At 37.1% G+C, this 20,623-nt stretch overlaps 1 protein-coding gene across 2 annotated transcripts in view; it reads right to left on the bottom strand.

Annotated features, from left to right (window-relative positions):
- Nucleotides 1-3,706: 3,706 nt before the first annotated feature.
- The window catches only part of ghra (growth hormone receptor a), a 112,950-nt gene continuing 96,033 nt past the window's right edge, over nt 3,707-20,623 (bottom strand). For both annotated transcript variants that reach the window (XM_061900323.1, XM_061900333.1), the window contains 5 exons: nt 20,307-20,460; nt 20,112-20,202; nt 19,966-20,035; nt 13,011-13,237; nt 3,707-12,941 (listed from right to left, as the gene is read on the bottom strand). In XM_061900323.1, the coding sequence (XP_061756307.1) occupies nt 12,296-12,941; nt 13,011-13,237; nt 19,966-20,035; nt 20,112-20,202; nt 20,307-20,460 (1,188 nt within the window). In that variant the 3' untranslated portion in view covers nt 3,707-12,295. The remainder of the gene's footprint in view (nt 12,942-13,010; nt 13,238-19,965; nt 20,036-20,111; nt 20,203-20,306; nt 20,461-20,623) is intronic.

Below are 20,623 nucleotides of genomic sequence, written 5' to 3' on the forward strand. Positions count from 1 at the left end.
TTATGGACTGGACTCTCAATATTATGTTAGATCCACTATGGACTGGACTCTCACTATTATGTTGGATCCACTATGGACTGGACTCTCACTATTATGATAGACCCACTATGGACTGGACTCTCACTATTATGTTAGACCCACTATGGACTGGACTCTCACTATTATGTTAGACCCACTATGGACTGGACTCTCACAATATTATGCTAGATCCACTCAACGTCCATTGCAGCGGCCGCCCTGCGGTCCTCTCCAAGGTTTCTCATTGTCCCATTGGGTTGAGTTTTTCCTTGCCCTGATGTGGGATCTGAACCGAGGATGTTGTTGTGACTTGTGCAGCCCTTTGAGACACTTGTGATTTAGGGCTATATAAATAAACATTGATTGACTGAAAATTCCAGATGGTTAGAAATATCGTTTAAAATTTTAATTAAAACAGTTTAAAACATCAATACTCCAATTTGAATTCCTGCGCTTAAAACATTAATATTAAACTCATTAAACTTTTGCCGCAACTTTATGAAAATAAATCTGGCATTTTAGGATGCAATAATCAAAAGATGCTTGCAAAACCCTGGATGGACTGCTCCATAATCTGAAGCTTGATTAAATATTGTATGTGCATTGTGCAATTAAGTCTATTTCATTGTACTACGTATTGTCCTATCTGTAAACACAGTGTTACTGTTCAAACTGTGTAATGATAATAAAATGGTCAAAGATAGTAAATCAACTTGTTTAATGAAACCTGATGAATACCTAGACCTACTATGCTACTTTATTAGATTTATTTTGGTCATTATGGTTTTCTGAGGTGGTACGTGGTGAAAAATGTTTGAGAACCACTGGTCTAATGCAATTTTATAAAAAAATAAAAAAACGCGCAGTACAGTTCAAATGTGGTGTACATACATTTATTGTGTTGCAAGCTTTATTAGTCACACATACCAACACTGGTAAGAGAATAATATCACATCACTGACGGCGGAAACTGTCCTTAGCTGTATATGGAACAGCCTGGATGAAAAAGTCTACCGTATCAATCTCTCAAAAACATTTTGGCCGACAACAAATTTGAGCCCTCTTCCATTTGATTTCCAGGCTTTATAACAAAGCAACAAAAAAAAAGCAGCTGACTTGACACAAAAACCAAGAAGCAGCTGCAGTCCTGAAGACTTTGCCATATAAAAATGAGGAAAATAATATTGTTAATAATAATAAAAATGAAGTAGAATGTAGGCAGAGTAACTATTTGACTAAAACTACCTCAGTCTACTCACGTCTTGCTACTAATATAAAAATACCCCATTACGATACAATTCCATCAATGTGCTAATGTCGTATAAATCTATAGACAAACACTAGCAATATTGATAGTCACTTTGTAATTAATAGAAGCAAAAAGATCTAACCTATTCAATCAACATACTATTTACACAATTGATGCTATGTGTTCTCATGAGAATGTAGTAGAAAATCACAAAAACTAAGATCAGAAAAAACAGTTTTTAATAATTTTACTAGTACTAGAAATATATGTATATATATATATATATATACATATATTTACATATATATAAATATATATATATACACATGTACATATATATATATATATATATATATATACATACATACATACATATGTGTTGATTAGATTATCCAGAGAATAGTGCTTGTTACCGTGGTAGAGCGCAATATGTAGGTGTGGGAAAAAATCACAAGACTACATCTCTACAGAACTGTTTCATGAGGGGTTCCCTCAATCATCAGGAGATTTTTTTATTTTGATTGACGGAACCCCTCATGAAACAGTTCTGTAGAGATGAAGTAGTCTTGTGATTTTTCCCACACCTACATATATACATATATATACATACATATATATATATACATATACATATATATATATATATACATACATATATATATATATATATATACATATATATATATATATATATATACATATACATATATATATATATATACATACATATATATATATATATATATACATATATATATATATATATATATTCATACATACATACATATGTATGTATATACATATGTATGTATATATATATATATATATATATATATATATATATAGGACTGTCTCAGAAAATTTGAATATTGTGATAAAGTCCTTTATTTTCTGTAATGCAACTAAAAACATGAAAATGTCATACATTCTGTATTCATTACACATCAACTGAATAATTGCTAGCCTTTTATTATTTTAATATTGCTGATTATGGCATACAGCTTAAGAAATCTCAAAAAATCTATTTCAAAAATTTAGAATATTTCCTCACACCAAGAAAAAAAAAAGATTTATAACAGCAAAACAAAATCAAACATTTGAAAATGTCATTTAATGCACCGAGTACTTGGTCGGGAATCCTTTTGCACGGATTACTGCTCATTTGCATTATTGGATCTGGTGTCTTTCAGCTTCTTCTTCACAATACCCCACAAATTCTCTATGAGGTTTAGCTCAGGAGAGTTGGCAGGCCAATCAAGGACAGTAATGCCATGGTCAGTACACCAGTTACTGCTGGTTTTGGCACTGTGAGCAGGTGCCAGATCATGCTGGAAATTTAAATCATTATCTTCATAGAGCTTTTCAACAGATACAGCTTCAATAGCCGTATTCCCATGGTCAAGCCACTCCTGAACTCTAGACAACGGAAGTTCCCTCAGTCAGCAATGGTCAAGTTTTCTTAAGCTGTATGCCATAATCAGTAATATTAAAATAATAAAAAGCTTGCAATATTTCAGTTGATGTGTAATGAAACCAGAATGTATGACATTTTCATGTTTTTAGTTGCATTACAGAAAATAAAGGACTTTATCACAATATACATACATACGATATATATATATATATATATATATATATATATATATATATATATATTATTTGTCATTAATAAATATTACTAAAATAAAGTTCTATTACTGAATCAAATTAAGTAATTTTATGAACATAGTCATATTATTTAAAGGAAGTATTTAAAACTTTATGAAAATTAAATTATGAGAAATAAAATGTTCATTTAACTAAAATAAAATCGTAGTATTTACGGGAAAAATGTTATCAGAATAAAGTTAGAATATCATTAGAAATTGTTACCCAGTAACTTGGCATAAAATTATGTGGGGAAAAAATAAAAATAGATTCAAAACCAAAGTTTTTTTTTTTGGTGTTGAGAAAAGTCATTAAGAAAAAAAAAAACAATTTATGAAATAGTCATAGTATTGCTATAAAAAATTGAATGCAGCTACAAACTAACTAGTAATTTTTAAAATAGTACAATTTTTTTTTTTTAATCACAAAAAGTCCTAATGTTACAAGTAAAAAGCAAGTTAAAAGTATTACGTAGAATAAAGTTTATGGGACTTAAGTCCTCTCATATTCTGAGAAAAAAAAGCAAAAATAATTAATGACAAAAAAAAAACCTAATTAGTAATAAAGAGTCATGGTTTAATGACAAAAAAGGGGGGTGGGGGGGGGGGGGGGGGGGTAATATCACACAGAAAAAACGGCAAGGTGTCATAGGGGAGGGGAAAAATAAGAGAATAAAGTCATTCTATTGCACAAGAAAGTAATAATATGACTACGAGAGAATACAGTACAGTTATAGTAGACATCTATATTACAAGAAAAGAAGCAAATTGATGTAAAAATAAAGTCCTCACATTAGAAGGTACAAAAAAAACCCAGTCATTTATTTGACTATCATGATAAACTAATTGTATGAGAATCAAGTCAGTATATAATGAGAATCTAGTCATTTCCTTACACCAAAACATCTAAGTGTTTTATAAAAATAAAGTCAGAATAGTATGCACACATTTTTTTGCAGAAAAAACTACTTTAAAAGAGTCTTATGTCATGATAAAATCATAACTAATTTTATTCTTGTAACTTTTAGATTTTAGAAATGTATCATGTCGGCCATTACCTAAAGTCAATCACAAGAGGGTAAACTAAAAAAGGTAGAAGAACATTTTAAATGATAGTAACGTACAACGAGTGCACTCTACCATTACTTTTCAGGTGTGATCTCAATAATTCTCATGGGAGCACACTGTGCCTACAAAGTGCTTCTTCTAAAGTGTCTGTAACATTCGGAAATAAACCCGATATACTTATTGATATACTCCCGGATGGCAGAGCTTCTCACCTGGTCATAACCCAAAGTTCATGACCATAAGTGAGGATGGGAACGGAAATCGACTGGTAAATTGAGAGTTTTGCCTTCCGGCTCAGCTCCTTCTTCACCACAACGGATCGATACAGTGTCCGCATCATTGAAGACGCCGCACAGATCTGCCTGTCGATCTCACCATCCACTCTACCCTCACTCGTGAACAAGACTCTGAGGTACTTGAACTCCTCCACTTGGGGCAAGAAATCTTCCCCAACGGATATGGCACTCCACCCTTTTCCGGGCGAGAACCAAGGATTCAAACTTGGAGGTACTGATTCCCATCCCAGTCGCTTCGCACCCGGCTGCGAACCGATCCAGTGAGAGCTGAAGATCCTGGCCAGATGAAACCATCAGGTCCAAATCATCTGCAAAAAGCAGAGACTTAATCCTGCAACCACCAAACCAGATCCCTTCAACCCCGACTGCGCCTACAAATTCTGTCCATAAAACTTGTGAACCGAATCGGTGACAAAGGGCAGCTTTGGCGGAGTCCAACCCTCACTGGAAACGAGTCCGACTTACTGCCGACTACAGGGACCGACCGGACCGACACAATCAGACAGTCCGATACCCCATAATCTCTGAGCACTCCCCACTAGACTTACCGAAGGACACGGTCGAATGCCTTCCCCAAGTCCGCAAAGCACATGTAGACTGGTTGGGCAAACTCCCATGCACCCTCAAGGACCCTGCCGAGAGCATGGAGTATAAAGTGGGTCCACAGTTCCACGACCAGGACGAAAACCACACTGTTCCTCCTGAATCCGAGGTTCGACTATCCGGTGTAGCCTCCTCTCCAATACACCTGAGGAGTGTGATCCCACGATAGTTGGAACACACCCTCCGGTTCAAACTAAATCTATTATTATCTAACGCAATCTAAAACAGTATCAAACAATTAGGTTAGTTTTAGTGACTGCCTCTCTCCAGAGAACAGTTTAGGTAAATATATACCCAATGAGAGCATCTAAGGGAGCTTGATTAGCAGCAATATGTTGGGGTAAGTGACAACAAAATTAAAATATTGTATATGCACCGACAGTAGGTACACCTGCACCAAACAGATCCAACATGACCACAAAAGTAAACATATGGTTGCATTATTACATACAGAAAATAGTATTATGTTTGTAAAAGCAGATTTTTGTACAGCTGTAGTATTGGGTATCTGGCAGGTGTACCTAATGAAGTGTCCAGTCAGTGTATCATAATATTTCTGCAACAGCCATGGCAATATAAAGGTAACAATTTTATATGACATACATAAGTGTGTGTGTGTGTGTTATTTTCACATGAGCAGGATACAGTCATATTACAGCTCTTTATGGATTGCCATTGTTTTGCCCCTTTAGAAGCCTATACTTGCTATTAATACACACACAAAAAAAAGTAACAATATTTTTCAAGCACACCAGCGGTGGGGAAAAAAGAGATATAGAGCAATACATCACATTGTAATATTGTGTCATACACTAGGGCCCAATATGAATATTTTCAATAACCAGCCAGGTAGCAAATGTTCAAAGTTTGATTTGTTCGGAAGAGAGCATTAGGGCCATGATGAAAAAAATATTACTAGAATTAAATAACATAATTATGTTAATGATATATATTTGTCAAATTATAAGGGGGGAAAAAAGCTATATTCTAATTTTCAGTAGAGAAAAAAAAAATTCTACATAATTTTACTATATTCAAGTCATATTATTACAAGGAAAACCACACATAATAAATTGCAATAACATTATTAATTGCAATAATTATTAGTAATTATAAAATTAATATAAAATAAAAAAAAATGTACTACTAATAATTATATTGGAAAGAAAATAAATTTGATATGAAGAAAACTTTTTTTTTTTTTGTACTTTTATTATAAGACAATTATACGAAATACTCCAAATTTGACTCAAATCAAGTGGTATCATGAAATAATGGGCAATTAAATAAAAATAAAGTCGTAATATTGAAGGAAAGTGTAATAATTTTACTTGAAAAAAGGCTACATCTAAAAAAAATATATATACATTTTACAAAGTACCCCAAATTTTACGAGAATAAAGTCGGGTTATTATGAGGAAAAACAATGCAATTTAATGAGAATCAATTTGTAATATTACGAGGAAATAGTAATCATTTCACATCAAGTTATGATAAGGTACCAAAGTTATGTGGAAAAAAAATAAGTCGTCTTACATGAAAAAAGTTGTGATATTTGGCTAATTTTGACAGGAAAAAAACTTCAGTAATTGCACAAAAACTGGCGTTATGTTCAAGTGAAAAAGTCTAAATTGTGCTTGAATAGAGTTAAAACATTAACCTCTTAAGGCCCAAGCTGTTTCTTTACATGGTTTTTTTATTTGTCTTTGCTATTTGGACCCTAAATAGAATGAAAACTAAGAATATTTTTTTAATATGATGTACTTAGTCCATAAGTACACATATGTGTACTTCATGTTTAGTGACATGCTAATTCTTATTTTTCCTTTTTTCCCCTTCCAAATTCCATTGTATGTTGTACTCTTCTGACACCACTAGATGGCAGTATAAGTGTCCACATAAGTGGCCATCAGACCCCAATTCAGTCGTGTACACAATTTTGGAAATAAGAGCAAAAAGGTGCTGTCCACGCATGTGGCCACTAAAGCTTTTAGAGGTCAAGAGAAAGAAAAAATATTAATTGTACAAGAATGCAGTTTAAATATTATCAGGGTCAAATCTTACTATTAGAGGAAAAAAAGTCATTTCGAAAAAGGGAAATTATAAAACAAATATCTCAACGAAGATGACTTTACTACTTTTGTATGATGACCACTTTTTAAACAGAATATTACTTTTTCCCCCTTACATCATTCTTTTAACTTTTTGATGGTATATTCATAATATCGCTACAATATATGTATGTATTTCTTTTCAGTTTGGCCCTGACACCGGGTGGTATTTGGGGCTTACTACCCAAATAAAAATTGAAGGGTAGAAGAACAAAATCCAAGTGAAAATTAAGTTTCTTGTGTTTTTTTTTTTAGCCGTATATGTACGCCAGTTCCCCGTAACACAATGAATACTAAAATATTTGCTTGTCCGTCTAGTGTCAACACGCCTATAATTAGCTAAAAATGCATCAACACAAACGTGACAAGCTAGCGATGCAACCATGGCAACAGGCTGCTAACGCCGTGTTTAGTTTACAAAATAAAGCTAATGAGCTAATTACAAACCTTCACATTCTTTCCACTCCCTCCTGTCGCCGTCCCTGAATTATTTTGCCATGTATCAAAACAATTACAATAAAACTCTGGTTATATAAGCGTGTGTAGTTTAAGAGCACTGCTTAGCGTCAGCCTGTTCATGTGCAGCACTACTGTTGCTACACGTTACCGGGATAAAAAAATAAATCCTTTATCAAGTACAATGAAAGAAAACTAAAAGGCAGGATTCGTAAGAAATCCTGTCCATAAACTGCATTGTGCTTTCCTTTTGGTCAACCTCGCATGGTTCAACTGGCATTTTCCTTAATGTCCTTGAACGCCACGCAGCAGCATCCTGCAAGGTGCCATGCCACCTTGATGTGTAGGAGTTACACGATATTGCCAAAAGTATTTGGCCACCTGCCTTTACTCACATCTGAACTTGAAGTGCCATCCCATTCTAACCCATACAGTTCAATAGGATGTCGGTCCACCTTTTGCAGCTATTACAGCTTCAACGCTTCTGGGAAGGCTGTCCACAAGGTTGCGGAGTGTGTTTTTAGTAATTTTCCACCATTCTTCCAAAAGCGCATTGGTGAGGTCACACACTGATGTTGGTCTGGCTCTCAAGTCTCCATTCTAATTCATCCAAAATTTGTTCTATTGGGTTCAGGTCAGGACTCTGTGCAGGCCAGTCAAGTTCATCCACACCAGCCTCTGTCATTTATGTCTTTATGGACCTTGCTTTGTGCACTGGTGCACAGTCATGTTGGAAGAGGAAGGGGCCCGCTCCAAACTGTTCCCACGAGGTTTGAAGCATGGAATTGTCCAAAATGTTTTAGTATCTTGGGGCATTCAAAGTTCCTTTCATTGGAACTAAGGGGCCAAGCCCAACTCCTGAAAAACAGCTCCACACCATAATTCATCCTCCACCAAATTTCACACCAGGCACAATGCAGTCCGAAATGTACCGTTCCTCCTGGCAACCTCCAAACCCAGACTCGTACATCAGATTGCCAGATGGAAAAGCGTGATTCATCACTCCAGAGAATGCGTCTCCACTGCTCTAGAGTCCAGTGGCGACCTTCTTTACACCACTGCATCCCACGCTTTGCATTGGACTTGGTGATGTATGGCTTAGATACAGCTGCTCGGCCATGGAAACCCATTCCATGAAGCTCTCTACGTACTGCTCGTGGGCTAATTGTAAGGTCACATGAAGTTTGGAGCGCTGTAGAAACTGGGCGACCTCTTTGCACTATGCGCTTCAGCGTGAGCTGACCCCTCTCTGTTAGTTTACGTGGCCGAGTTGCTGTTGTTCCTAAACTCTTCCATTTTCTTATAATAAAGCCGATGGTTGACTTTGGAAGATTTAGGAGCGAGGAAATTTCACAACTGGATTTGTTGCACAGGTGGCATCCTATGACAGTTCCACTCTGGAAATCACTGAGAGCGGCCCATTCTTTCACAAATGTTTGTAGAAACAATCTCCATGCCTAAGTGCTTGATTTTATACACCTGTGGCCGGGCCAAGTGATTAGGACACCTGGTTTTGATCATTTGGATGGGTGGCCAAATTCTTTTGGCAATATAGTGTAAATTGTCACAGTTTATATTTAGACATTCTGTGTATTTGTGGTATACTGAACAAGTTAGCACAAAATTATTAGTTTGGCCAAATTTGGAGGTAAAAGTGAGTTTTACTTGCCTCATAAAAGGAAACACTTCCCTCTCACAGACGCGCTCCTAGTTAGATGAGCCCACAGCTTTGTAAAAAAATGTATACACATTGGAAAAAAGCAGGTTTTAGCTACATATGAAAATAAAGAATGTGAGAGTTATTGTTAGCACTGTAGCTAACATAGCTAAAATAGTGTTGTTAGCATTTGTGTCCTCATGTCTGTGATATTTGGCACCTAATGTGTTGGACTAATGCAAAGTTACAATGGATATGTAAAAAAAAGTGGATAAAGTACATATCGGTAATCGCACTTTTTGGAGCCACAGCCTCGGACAAAAACACAGCTTACAAAATGGCGTGTCCTCGGGAGGGAAGTGTACCTTTTAGTTATTGCATTTTAGTTTCATCATTGGAAATTGAAAAACAAACAAATAAAGAAAAATATCATTTTATTTTGAAAAACAAAACTTTTAATTAAAATAGAAAATGTTCTTTTTTCGTTTCGAAAAGCGTTAACTAGGTAGAAAAGACTGTTTGATTTTCATTTTATTATTTATATAAGAACAAATTAAATGAAATAAAATTAAAATTACTCGTCAGCAGAAACAAACAAATAAGGGACCAAAAACAGGAAATCGCTAAAAACAAGACCGGTCTGCAGAATGTGACGTCAAATACTGTGTATCAATATAGGCCAGTCTTGTCTTGTATTTAAATAGAAACTTCCGGTGTAGTGGTCTTGTGGTCAGAGTGCCCGCCCTGAGATTGGTAGGTTGTGAGATCAAACCCCGGCCGAGTCATACCAAAGATTATAAAAATGGGACACATACCTCCCTGCTTGGCAGGGTTGGAATTGGGGGTTAATTCACCAAAATGATTTGCGAGCGCGGCCACCGCTGCTGCTCACTGCTCCCCTCACCTAGAAGGGGGTGAACAAGGGTGATGGGTCAAATGCAGAGTAATTGCACCACACCTAGTGTGTGTGTGTGTGACTATCAGTGGGACTTTACCTTTTAAGGAATTCTCAGTTTTTAAGTGCGTTATCTATTTAAAAAAAAAATGTTTTTAATATGTAACCTAATAATAAAATGTTATTATTATTATTTTTTTTTTTTATCTAATACTGCTGCTTAGCTGGGATAGGGGTCCGTGTACCTTCCGTTCATTCTATTTCCAATTCTGAAACACAAATCAAAAAATAAAATTAGGGCCGTTTTTCAATTTTTATTATATATAGCAGATTTTAAAACAAACAAAAAGGGGTTGATTTTCATTAAAATATTTCCAATAAATTGGATTTTGTGCTGTTTTCCTTTTTATTGATTTTTATTTTTCCAGATAAACGCAAAAGTTTTTAAAAAAATGTGCAAAAATGTGTGGTTATCTGTGTGATGAAAAATTTAACCGGAAGCAGTATTTTTGCCTTTCCTTTGCATTCAGCGAGTTTTTAGCATAACTGTAACATCTTTGTTCAGGAGTCCTAAAAAACATGTTTCGGACCATTTTTTTTTCTATTTTAATTTGTGAAACAAAGGTTGAACAACTATTTAATGAACCTTTTTTATATATATATATATGACTCAATAGGACTCCTGCTGAACAAAGATGTTCCGGTTATGCTAAAAACATGCAAAACGCAAAGGAAAGGCTAAAATACTGCTTCCGGTTCAATTTACCGTCACACAGATAACCACACATTTTTGCACATTTATTTGTGTTTATCCATGAAAAGAAAAACAGCACAAAATTCAATTTTATGGCAATTTTTTAATAAAAATCAACCTTTTTTTCTGTTTTAAAATCTGTCATAAAATAAAAATCGAAAAACGGCCAAAGTTGTCAACCCTCCCGACTTTCCCGGAAGCCTCTCGAATTTCGGCACCCCTCCTGAAAATCTCCCGGAGGAACCATTCTCCCGAATTTCTCCCGATTTCCACCCGGACGACAATATTGGGAGCATGCCTTAAAGGCATTGCCTTTGACGTCTTCCACAACCTGTCGTCACATTCGCTTTTCCTCCATACAAATAGTGTGCCGACCCAGTAACTTCACATATGCGGCTTTTACACACCAACAAGTGAATGCAAGGCATACTTGATCAACAGCCATACATGTCACGATGAGGGTGGCCGTATAAACAACTTTAACACTGTTACAGATATGCGCCACACTGTGAACCCACACCAAACAAAAATGACAAACACACATCGGGAGAAAATCCGCACCATAACACAACATAAACACATCAGAACAAATACCCAGAACCCCTTGCAGCATTAACTCTGATGGGACGCTACAATATACAGCCCCGCTACCACCAAACCCTGCCCCCCCATCTCCAGAATTCAGAGGTCTCAAGGTACGGCAAGTATGAAAACGGCCCTAATTTTATTTTTTGATTTGCGTTTTAGAATTGGAAATAGAATGAACGGAAGGTACACAGACCGATAGGCTCCATCTTACCCGCGACCCTAATAAAAATAAACTCTATAGAAAATGAATGAATGGATGGATATTTTAAATTTCATTTCAAATAAACCAATTGGTGTGTTTTTTTTTTCAATTCCCACTCACAAAAAGACAATTTTAAATATGAAATATGGCAATAAACAATACATGCACCGATCATTCAATAAACTAGTGTGCAATAATTTTAAATTCATTTAAAATATTGTTTTCAAATATATTCTACTCAAAATTTGGCCAGGAGTATATCCCCCATGAGAACCAGTGAAAATTCTCAGGAGGATAAAAAATAATTTTGTGCTTTACTGTATGTAAGAAAAAAAAAAAAAAAGAAAAAACACCATTTCATTATCATTTCATAAAAATACTGTAAATCACTGGTAGCAGAATATTACGAATACAACCAAAAAAAGTTGCGTTGATTAAAAAGAGGTATCAAAAATGGCGGATGCTTCTTGTCTGAATGATGTAGCAGGAAATAAACACCCCAACATGGCCGCACTGTGCTTCTCTGCGAGGTTAAGACTTCAGCGAATCATCAAACCGATGCTTATTGCTTTTTTAAAAAACGTTCCTCCCTCTCTGGACCAACAAGTTCGGGGGTTGTGAAGAATCACAATGAAGAACATTTATTTGACTCCCTTTTTTTTTTTTTTACCTGAAGACAAACCCGCATCTTTATGTCCGCTTGGCTCGATGTGAGTGGTTTAGTTTCCATCACCTGAAAAACTGATAACACCTCAGGGCGAGAACAGCCCCTGCATGTCCGGGGTGACGTACTCTGTGGCTGCGAGGTCTTTGAGAGAGCGCTGGGACAGGCATGACGGGGCGGCGGGCGGTGCGGGGGAGGAGGAGCGTGAGGGCGGGTTGAGCAGAAAACTGCGCTGACTGTCAAGTTCTTGGAGCACGGTGTAGGCCGCCACCGGGGCAAAGAGCTCGGGGGACTCCGGGGTGACGTAAGGCGCCTCTGCGGCGGGCGGAGGCTCGTTGGACTGGTAGCCCTCGTTGGGCATGGTGCAGTAAGCCTGGGTGTCGCTTGGGGCGTCGGGATCCAACACAAGCAGCTGAAACTGAAGCTCCTTTCGCCTCGTCTCGCTAGGCTCTTCCTCCTTCTGGATGCGGGGCTGCTGGCCGGGTGACAGCACCACGCCCCCAAAGGGCATGACGTTGCTGACCTGGGCATAGAAATCCGTGTTGACCCAGGTCGGAGGAGGTCCACTTTGACAGGGGACAGGCGACCGGCCCCCTCTCGACGGGTCGACAGCGAGGGAGGCTTCTCTGTCGTCGGGTTGGCCCGGCAGAAGTGTGGACGAAAGTACTACGGCGTCTTCGTCGGGCCGGTTCGCGTTGGAACTGCGCGCCTGGTCGGCATCATCCTCAGGAAAGCTGATGCGGACAAGACGGGTGATAACAATTATCTCCACATTTCACTGTAAGCGAGGAACAGAGAAGTACCTGACGGCGTTGGAGCACCCGGCCCTCTGTCTGACAGGCTGCGAGGAATTCAGGAGCCTCTCGGTGTCCGAGGCCTGGTTGTCCTTCTCTCCGGTGTCGGGGTCCTTCACATCCACCTCGATGAATTCCACCCAAGGCTCATCCCGGTAGAAATCCGTTGAATACATGGGACCGCCAACCAGACCTCCACCACCCAGGATGAAGTTCAGCTCTTCCAGCTTCCCTTTCTGCACAAGGATACAATTGCACTCCATTAAGAGCCATAACAACACATGCATCCAAAATTCATCCATCCATCCATTTTCTACCGCTTATTCCCTTTCGGGGTCGCGGGGGGCGCTGGCGCCTATCTCAGCTACAATCGGGCGGAAGGCGGGGTACACCCTGGACAAGTCGCCACCTCATCGCAGGGCCAACACAGATAAACAGACAACATTCAAACTCACATTCACACACTAGGGCCAATTTAGTGTTGCCAATCAACCTATCCCCAGGTGCATGTCTTTGGAAGTGGGAGGAAGCCGGAGTACCCGGAGGGAACCCACGCATTCACGGGGAGAACATGCAAACTCCACACAGAAAGATCCCGAGCCTGGATTTGAACCCAAAATTCTAATCCTAAAAAGACACCAGAGGTGGGTAGAGTAGCCAGAAATTGTACTCAAGTAAGAGTACTGTTACTTTAGAGATGTATTACTCAAGTAAAAGTAAGGATTAGTCACCCAAATATTTACTTGAGTAAAAGTAAAAAGTATGTTGTGAAAAAACTACTCAAGTACTGAGTAACTGATGAGTAGCTTGATTGTTTAATGATTACGGCAACAAATAATGCACAAAAACATAAAAATAGCAATGAGCAAATTCAGAGCCAGGAATATCTCTTAACCAACTAAAACAATAATATATATTAAATAATAGTACATTAAAATAAGGCACATTGAGCCACAATAAATTACCAGCACCACAGACTCAGTAGGCATTGATTGAAACTTTTATTAATAGATTGCACAGTACAGTACATATTCCGTACAACTGACCACTAAATGGTAACACTCCAATAAGGTTTTCAACGTTTATCAATTACTTAATAAATGACCAAGTTGAGGTGATCTACCTCATATGTACATGTATCATACACACACATATCATATCTATCTATCTATCTATCTATCTATCTATCTATCTATCTATCTATCTATCTATCTATATATATATATATATATATATATATATATATATATATATATAGATATATATATATATATACATATACATATATGATTGGCAACACTAAATTGGCCCTAGAGTGTGAATGTGGGTGAATGTTGTCTGTCTATCTGTGTTGGCCCTGTAATGAGGTGGCGACTTGTCCAGGGTGTACCCCGCCTTCCGCCCGATTGTAGCTGAGATAGGCGCCAGCGCCCCCCGCGACCCCAAAAGGGAATAAGCGGTAGAAAATGGATGGATGGATATATACATATATATATATACATATACATACATACATTTATATATACAGTACATCATTTATATTTATTTATTTTGCCGTTTTTGTTGACATGTTAAAGGTGTTTTAATGAATATACATGCATGTTTAACACAGATTCCTATCTTTCACGAAGACAAGAATATAAGTTGGTGTATTACCTGATTCTGATGACTTGCATTGATTGGAATCAGACAGTACGTCCACGTTTTCAAATGGAGGAGAAAAATAGTTCCTCCTTTCTGCCTAATACAACATGAAAGTCGTTGGTTTTTGGCATCTTATTTGCCCAGCTTCCATATTCGTTTTTATACACTTTACAAGAAATACATTGGCGGCAAACTCCGTATCTTGCTAGCTTGTTTGCGCTGGCTTTCGAAGAATCTTATTTTGTTAGCGCAGGCGCGATGGAGCGGCACTTTTATTGAGAAGACAGGAACTGTGCGATCAGTCTTTAGGCTTATGACGGGAACTACGGTTGAAATAAAAAGTGTCTTTTTTCCTTTACACTTTTGATTGATTGATTGAAACTTTTATTAGTAGATTGCACAGTACAGTACATATTCCGTACAATTGACCACTAAATAGTAACACCCCAATAAGTTTTTCAACTTGTTTAAGTCGGGTCATGTGACCGCCTGGCTCTGTTTGATTGGTCTAACGTCACCAGGGACTGCATGTGATTGGTGAAACGCAGGCATGCGTAGATCCTACTTTGAAAAACCAAAACAAACATTAACAGATGGATAAAAAAAAAGTAGCGAGTAGCGAGCTGAATGTAGATAAATGGAGCGGAGTAAAAGTAGCGTTTCTTCTCTATAAATATACTCAAGTAAAAGTAAAAGTATGTTGCATAAAAACTACTCGTAGAAGTAAAATTTATCCCAAAAGTTACTCAAGTAAATGTAATGGAGTAAATGTAGCGCGTTACTACCCACCTCTGAAAGACACTAATGCTAATTTTTTACTGTTGTTAATTTGACATAAGGTTGATGCATGATGCTCCACAATGAACCTCCTCAAGTGTTTTCATCACTCAGAAAACACTTGGGAGCATTCCATTTAATACTGCTCCTTTATTTTAAAAGCACACACAACAGACAATGAACAGGGAGTAGGTGGAGAGGGGCTGTAGGCGGTATGAGTAGTTATTTATAAATAAAAAATAAACATCAATTATGCAACACTACCGAGGTTTTATTATAATTAGTGCTGTCCAGAGGTGGGTAGAGTAGCCAGAAATTGTACTCAAGTAAGAGTACTGTTACTTTAGAGATTTACCGTAATTTCCGGACTATAAGGCGCACCTGACTATAAGCCGCACCAGCCAAATTTAGGGGAAAATACAGATTGCTCATATATAAGCCGCACCCGACTATAAGCCGCAGGCATTTTGATGTGTAATTACCGTAGTATATATAGGGGTTCCTGCTACCACGGAGGGGATTGTCGGGACAGAGATGACTGTTTGGGAACGCAAAGCGTCCCATTTATTAACAATAAATCTTTCTATCATTCAATCAAACTTTCACATCTTTGACATGGCGAACAGCATTCGTGCAGAGTACAAATAATACAACGGTGCAAAGTAATATAAAGTGCTCGCCTGTAACACGGCAGCAAAAGTGCAGTCTTCATGCTGCAGTCTCCAACGTCTCACCATTGATTACATTGATGTCAAGGGTACGTGAAGAAGCTCTATTTCCTTCTTTGACAGCCAGATCGATTGCCTTTAACTTAAAAGCAGCATCATATGCACTTCTCCGTTTGTTTTCCATATTGAAGGTGTTTGCATGAACACTTCCTTCGCGCAAACGGTCGCTGACGCTCTCCTACTCTTTGTTTTGCTCTCGTTACCTGGCGCCAGATGTCTGCCTCGGTCTCGCGCATCCTCGGTAGTGCGCGCCCCTGGTTACCGTAAGCCGCACCGTTGTATAAGCCGCAGGGACCATAACGAGGGAAAAAAGTAGCGGCTTATAGTCCGGAAATTACGGTATTACTCAAGTAAAAGTAAAGAGTAGTCACCCAAATATTTACTTGAGTAAAAGTAAAAAGTATGTTGTGAAAAAACTACTCAAGTACTGAGTAACTGATGAGTAACCTGTTCGTTTAATGATGACGGCAACAAGTAATGCACAAAAACATAAAAATAGCAATGAACAAATTCAGAGCCAGGAATATCTCTTAAGCAACTAAAACAATAATATATATTAAATAATATATATTTGGTTTAACACTGTATTGAAAAAAAAATGAAAATGAATGTGCAACCTCATTATACTATTGGCTTAGTTTTATATTCATAAATGTAAGTTTCTCAATACCCGACCTGTTTTTTGTGCCTTTAAAAAAGATTTAGAACTCTACATTAAAACACTCTCAACCTCTAACAACCAAAAAACTGTGAAAACGATGATGCTGTGTTCCAAATTTAAGTTATTTACTGAGATTGAGTGAGCCTATGGCTTTGCACTTTGTTTATTTTATATATATATTTTTTTGCATTCTATTTTAGTTACTTTGAATTTACAACCCCCTGGCGCTGTTTTGTATGGTTTTTATACTGTTTTGTACTGTTTTTGTACTTACTTTGATTATTATTTTCAACTGTTTGTAAATGTTGAAATCTATAAATAAATGTTTATAAAAAAAGAAATAAAAAAAGTGCAGTTAATCATGTGACCGCCTAGCTCTGTTTGATTAGTGAAACGGAGTCAAACGTCACCAGTGACTGCATTTGATTGGTGAAACACAGGCATGTGATAGATCTTACTTTTAAAGTCTGTCTGACAAAACAAAACAAACAAAGCGTGCATTAACAGATCGATAAAAATCAGTAGCGAGTAGCGAGCTGAATGTAGATAAATGGAGCGGAGTAAAAGTAGCGTTTCTTCTCTATAAATATACTCAAGTAAAAGTAAAAGTATGTTGCATTAAAACTACTCTTAGAAGTACAATTTATCCCAAAAGTTACTCAAGTAGAAATGACGGAGTAAATGTAGTGCGTTACTACCCACCTCTGGTGCTGTCAAATGATTATTTTTGCAATGAGATTAATCACACTTTTAAATTTGGAATAATCACTTGCATCATTTAAACTAACTCAAAAAATGGTGCTATATTTTAACACAAATGCAACTTTATTGTCAACATGTTTTACTTGCACATCATCCCTTTGCTCAAAACTTGGTAAAAGTTTTATCTATATTCCAGTCAGGGTGTATTTGGATTTGAGAGAGCACACTACTTTTATTGTAATATTTTCAGAATACGTTTGTTCTATTTTTGGCCACAGTAAGACAAAGAAAACAATCTGAAGTTGTCTTTATTTTTTTAGTTTTAATGCCATGTTTTTAATAGTCCGGCCCGCGTGCGGCCCCTGAGCTAAAACTAGTTGGACACCCCTGATGTACAGTGTATGTCACAGCTGCAACATAATTAGGAGATCATGTAATAGAGAGTAGATGCAGCAGAAAATATACATTATGAACAAAAGGTGACTAACAAAGAAGCGGTCGGACAAATGAAAATAAAAAATTGAGACTTTCCACAAGCCGGATTTTGGACACTGGTGGGCCGTAGTTTGGGGACCACTGATATACATGATTAATGCAATACTTTTTGTGATTAATGAAATTAGTCAACTTGTTATTTTTGACCCCCCCAAATATTATATCATAAATAATACATACAGTATATAAGTATATTCACAAAATGTTAATGGATGATACATTTCCATCCATCCATCCATTTTCTACCGCTTGTCCCTTTTGGGGTCGCGGGGGATGCTGGAACCTATCTCAGCTGCATTTGGGCGGAAGGCGGTGTACACCCTGGACAAGTCGCCACCTCATCACAGGGCCAACACAGCCAGACAACATTCACACGCTAGGGTCAATTTAGTGTTGTCAATCAACCAATAAAAGGAATTAAAATGTTAGTTGTGTTGTTTTGTAATCTTATAGCAAATTTATAAATAAAATAAATAAATAATTAAATAATACAATTAAAGAATACATTTTGTTCATGACAAAATTAATTAACAAGCACTGCCCTTACGCATTACTTATCTTCAACTGGTTTTAAATGCAGAGAAAACAAAATGTATGTTCTTTACCACACCAAAAACTGTAAGATCAGCTCTGTGTGAAAACATTTTAACAAGAAATGGGCAACAAATTATTTTAGTATCTTCTTTTAAATATTTGGGATTTTTAATTGATGACCACTTGAGTTTTAAAGAGCACATTCAGTATGTTGTAAAAAAACCTGAAACTTTTACTGGGATTTTATTATAGAAACAAGTCTTGCTTTTCTTTTACTGTGAAACAGAAATTGGTGGAATCCACATTTTTACTTGTTATTGACTATGGAGATGTGTTGTACATGAATGCTACTGCTGGTTGTCTCCACAATCTGGATAGTGTGTACCACGGGGCACTGAGATTCATCACCAACTGCGCTCCCCTTACTCACCATTGTGTCTTATACTCAATGCTTAACTGGACATCTTTATGTGCTTGACGCCTCAATCATTGGTATGTTTTCATCTACAGAACCATTCTTTGTATCACTCCATCTTATCTATCTTGTCTTTTAAAAAAAAAACAAAGAAGTCACAATCTTCATTCAAGGAATGTTCTTCAATTTGTCATCCCCAAAGTAAGAACTGAACTGGGCAAGAAAGCATTTAGGTTTTCAGTACCGAAGGCTGGGAATAACCTACAATCGAATATTCGACTTCAAACCCTTGTTACATTGAATGAGTTTAAAGCTTCTGTGAAAGGATTGCAGTCTATCTTGTCTGTATGCACATGTGTCATATGAGCAAGTTTTAATGTTGTAAATGTGATGTTTTATGTGTTGTTTACTGTTTTTAATGTAACTTTGCCGCTGCCCTCTTTGCCAGGTCTCCCTTGAAAAAAAGATCTTTGATCTCAATGGGATTTTACCTCGTTAAATAAAGGCTAAATAAAATAAATAAAATAAAAAGATGTGGACTATTCCACAAGTCACATTGTCTACAGAAAGTTCCATCAATCATTTATCCATCAAAAGGCAAACACTAAGTTGACTTATTTACACTTGTCTTTGATATATCTCACAATTTTTCAACTTTCGCTGGGGGAAGGAGGGTGTTAAATCTCAACACAGACCTGTTACCCAAGTTATTTGTTATGTTAATTGTTTATTTTTAATTAAAACAATGTAGAATCAATGCTATACGTCTATATTTTATGCACAGTATTTGCTAATTCTATACTTAAAAAAAAAAATCACTCCTGTTACTTCAGTCTTGTTACAGAAATCAGTCATTGTCGGCTGAGGAACCATGTCAAAAATAAGACAAAGTTACACATTTTGAGTAGTTGAATGTGTGTTATCAGATTTAGAGTTAGAAAAAAAGACAGTAATGTAAGTTTATTTTGAAAATGTAGAAGAATAGCAAGATAAAAAAACTATATTTACCTTTAAAAGCTCTGAATCGACACCTTTAATTTTGGGAGCCGGAACCGGTGGCAACAGAATCATCAATAATCTGCAAATATAGAGACAGCATTTTATTAATAATTTATGTTTTTGAAATGTGCGCACATGCGCGTGTGTGTACACACCTGTGTTGTTGTGAGACAACAATCAACATGACCAGTACGATGGTGCCCACAATCCCTAAAACGACGACCATTGTAAACAGAGAAAATGTATCTATAAAGAAATGAAAAACATCATCGCATTACATTATACAAGGACATTACAAATACGTGTGTATGATGTGTGACGACGACAACAACAACACACTGTCATCTTACCTTGGTTGGGAATCTGAGACACTTGGATGAAGATGGACTCACTGAAGTCCCCAAACTTAGTGAAGGCTTTCATCCTGCAGCGGATGTGAACCTCGTATTCTTTTTCGATGTGGAGACCAAAGATTGTCTGCTGGGTGTGAGGCTGCACCTCCAGCTGAAACACACAAACACACACACACACACACACACACACACACACACACACACACACACACACACACACACACACACACACACACACACACACACACACACAGTATAGTTAGACACAGTTGAACAGCCACAACATTAGGCAGACCTGCCCAAGATGATAAGAT

This window comes from Nerophis ophidion, linkage group LG01 (assembly GCF_033978795.1).
Source record: "Nerophis ophidion isolate RoL-2023_Sa linkage group LG01, RoL_Noph_v1.0, whole genome shotgun sequence".
NCBI lineage: Eukaryota > Metazoa > Chordata > Actinopteri > Syngnathiformes > Syngnathidae > Nerophis > Nerophis ophidion.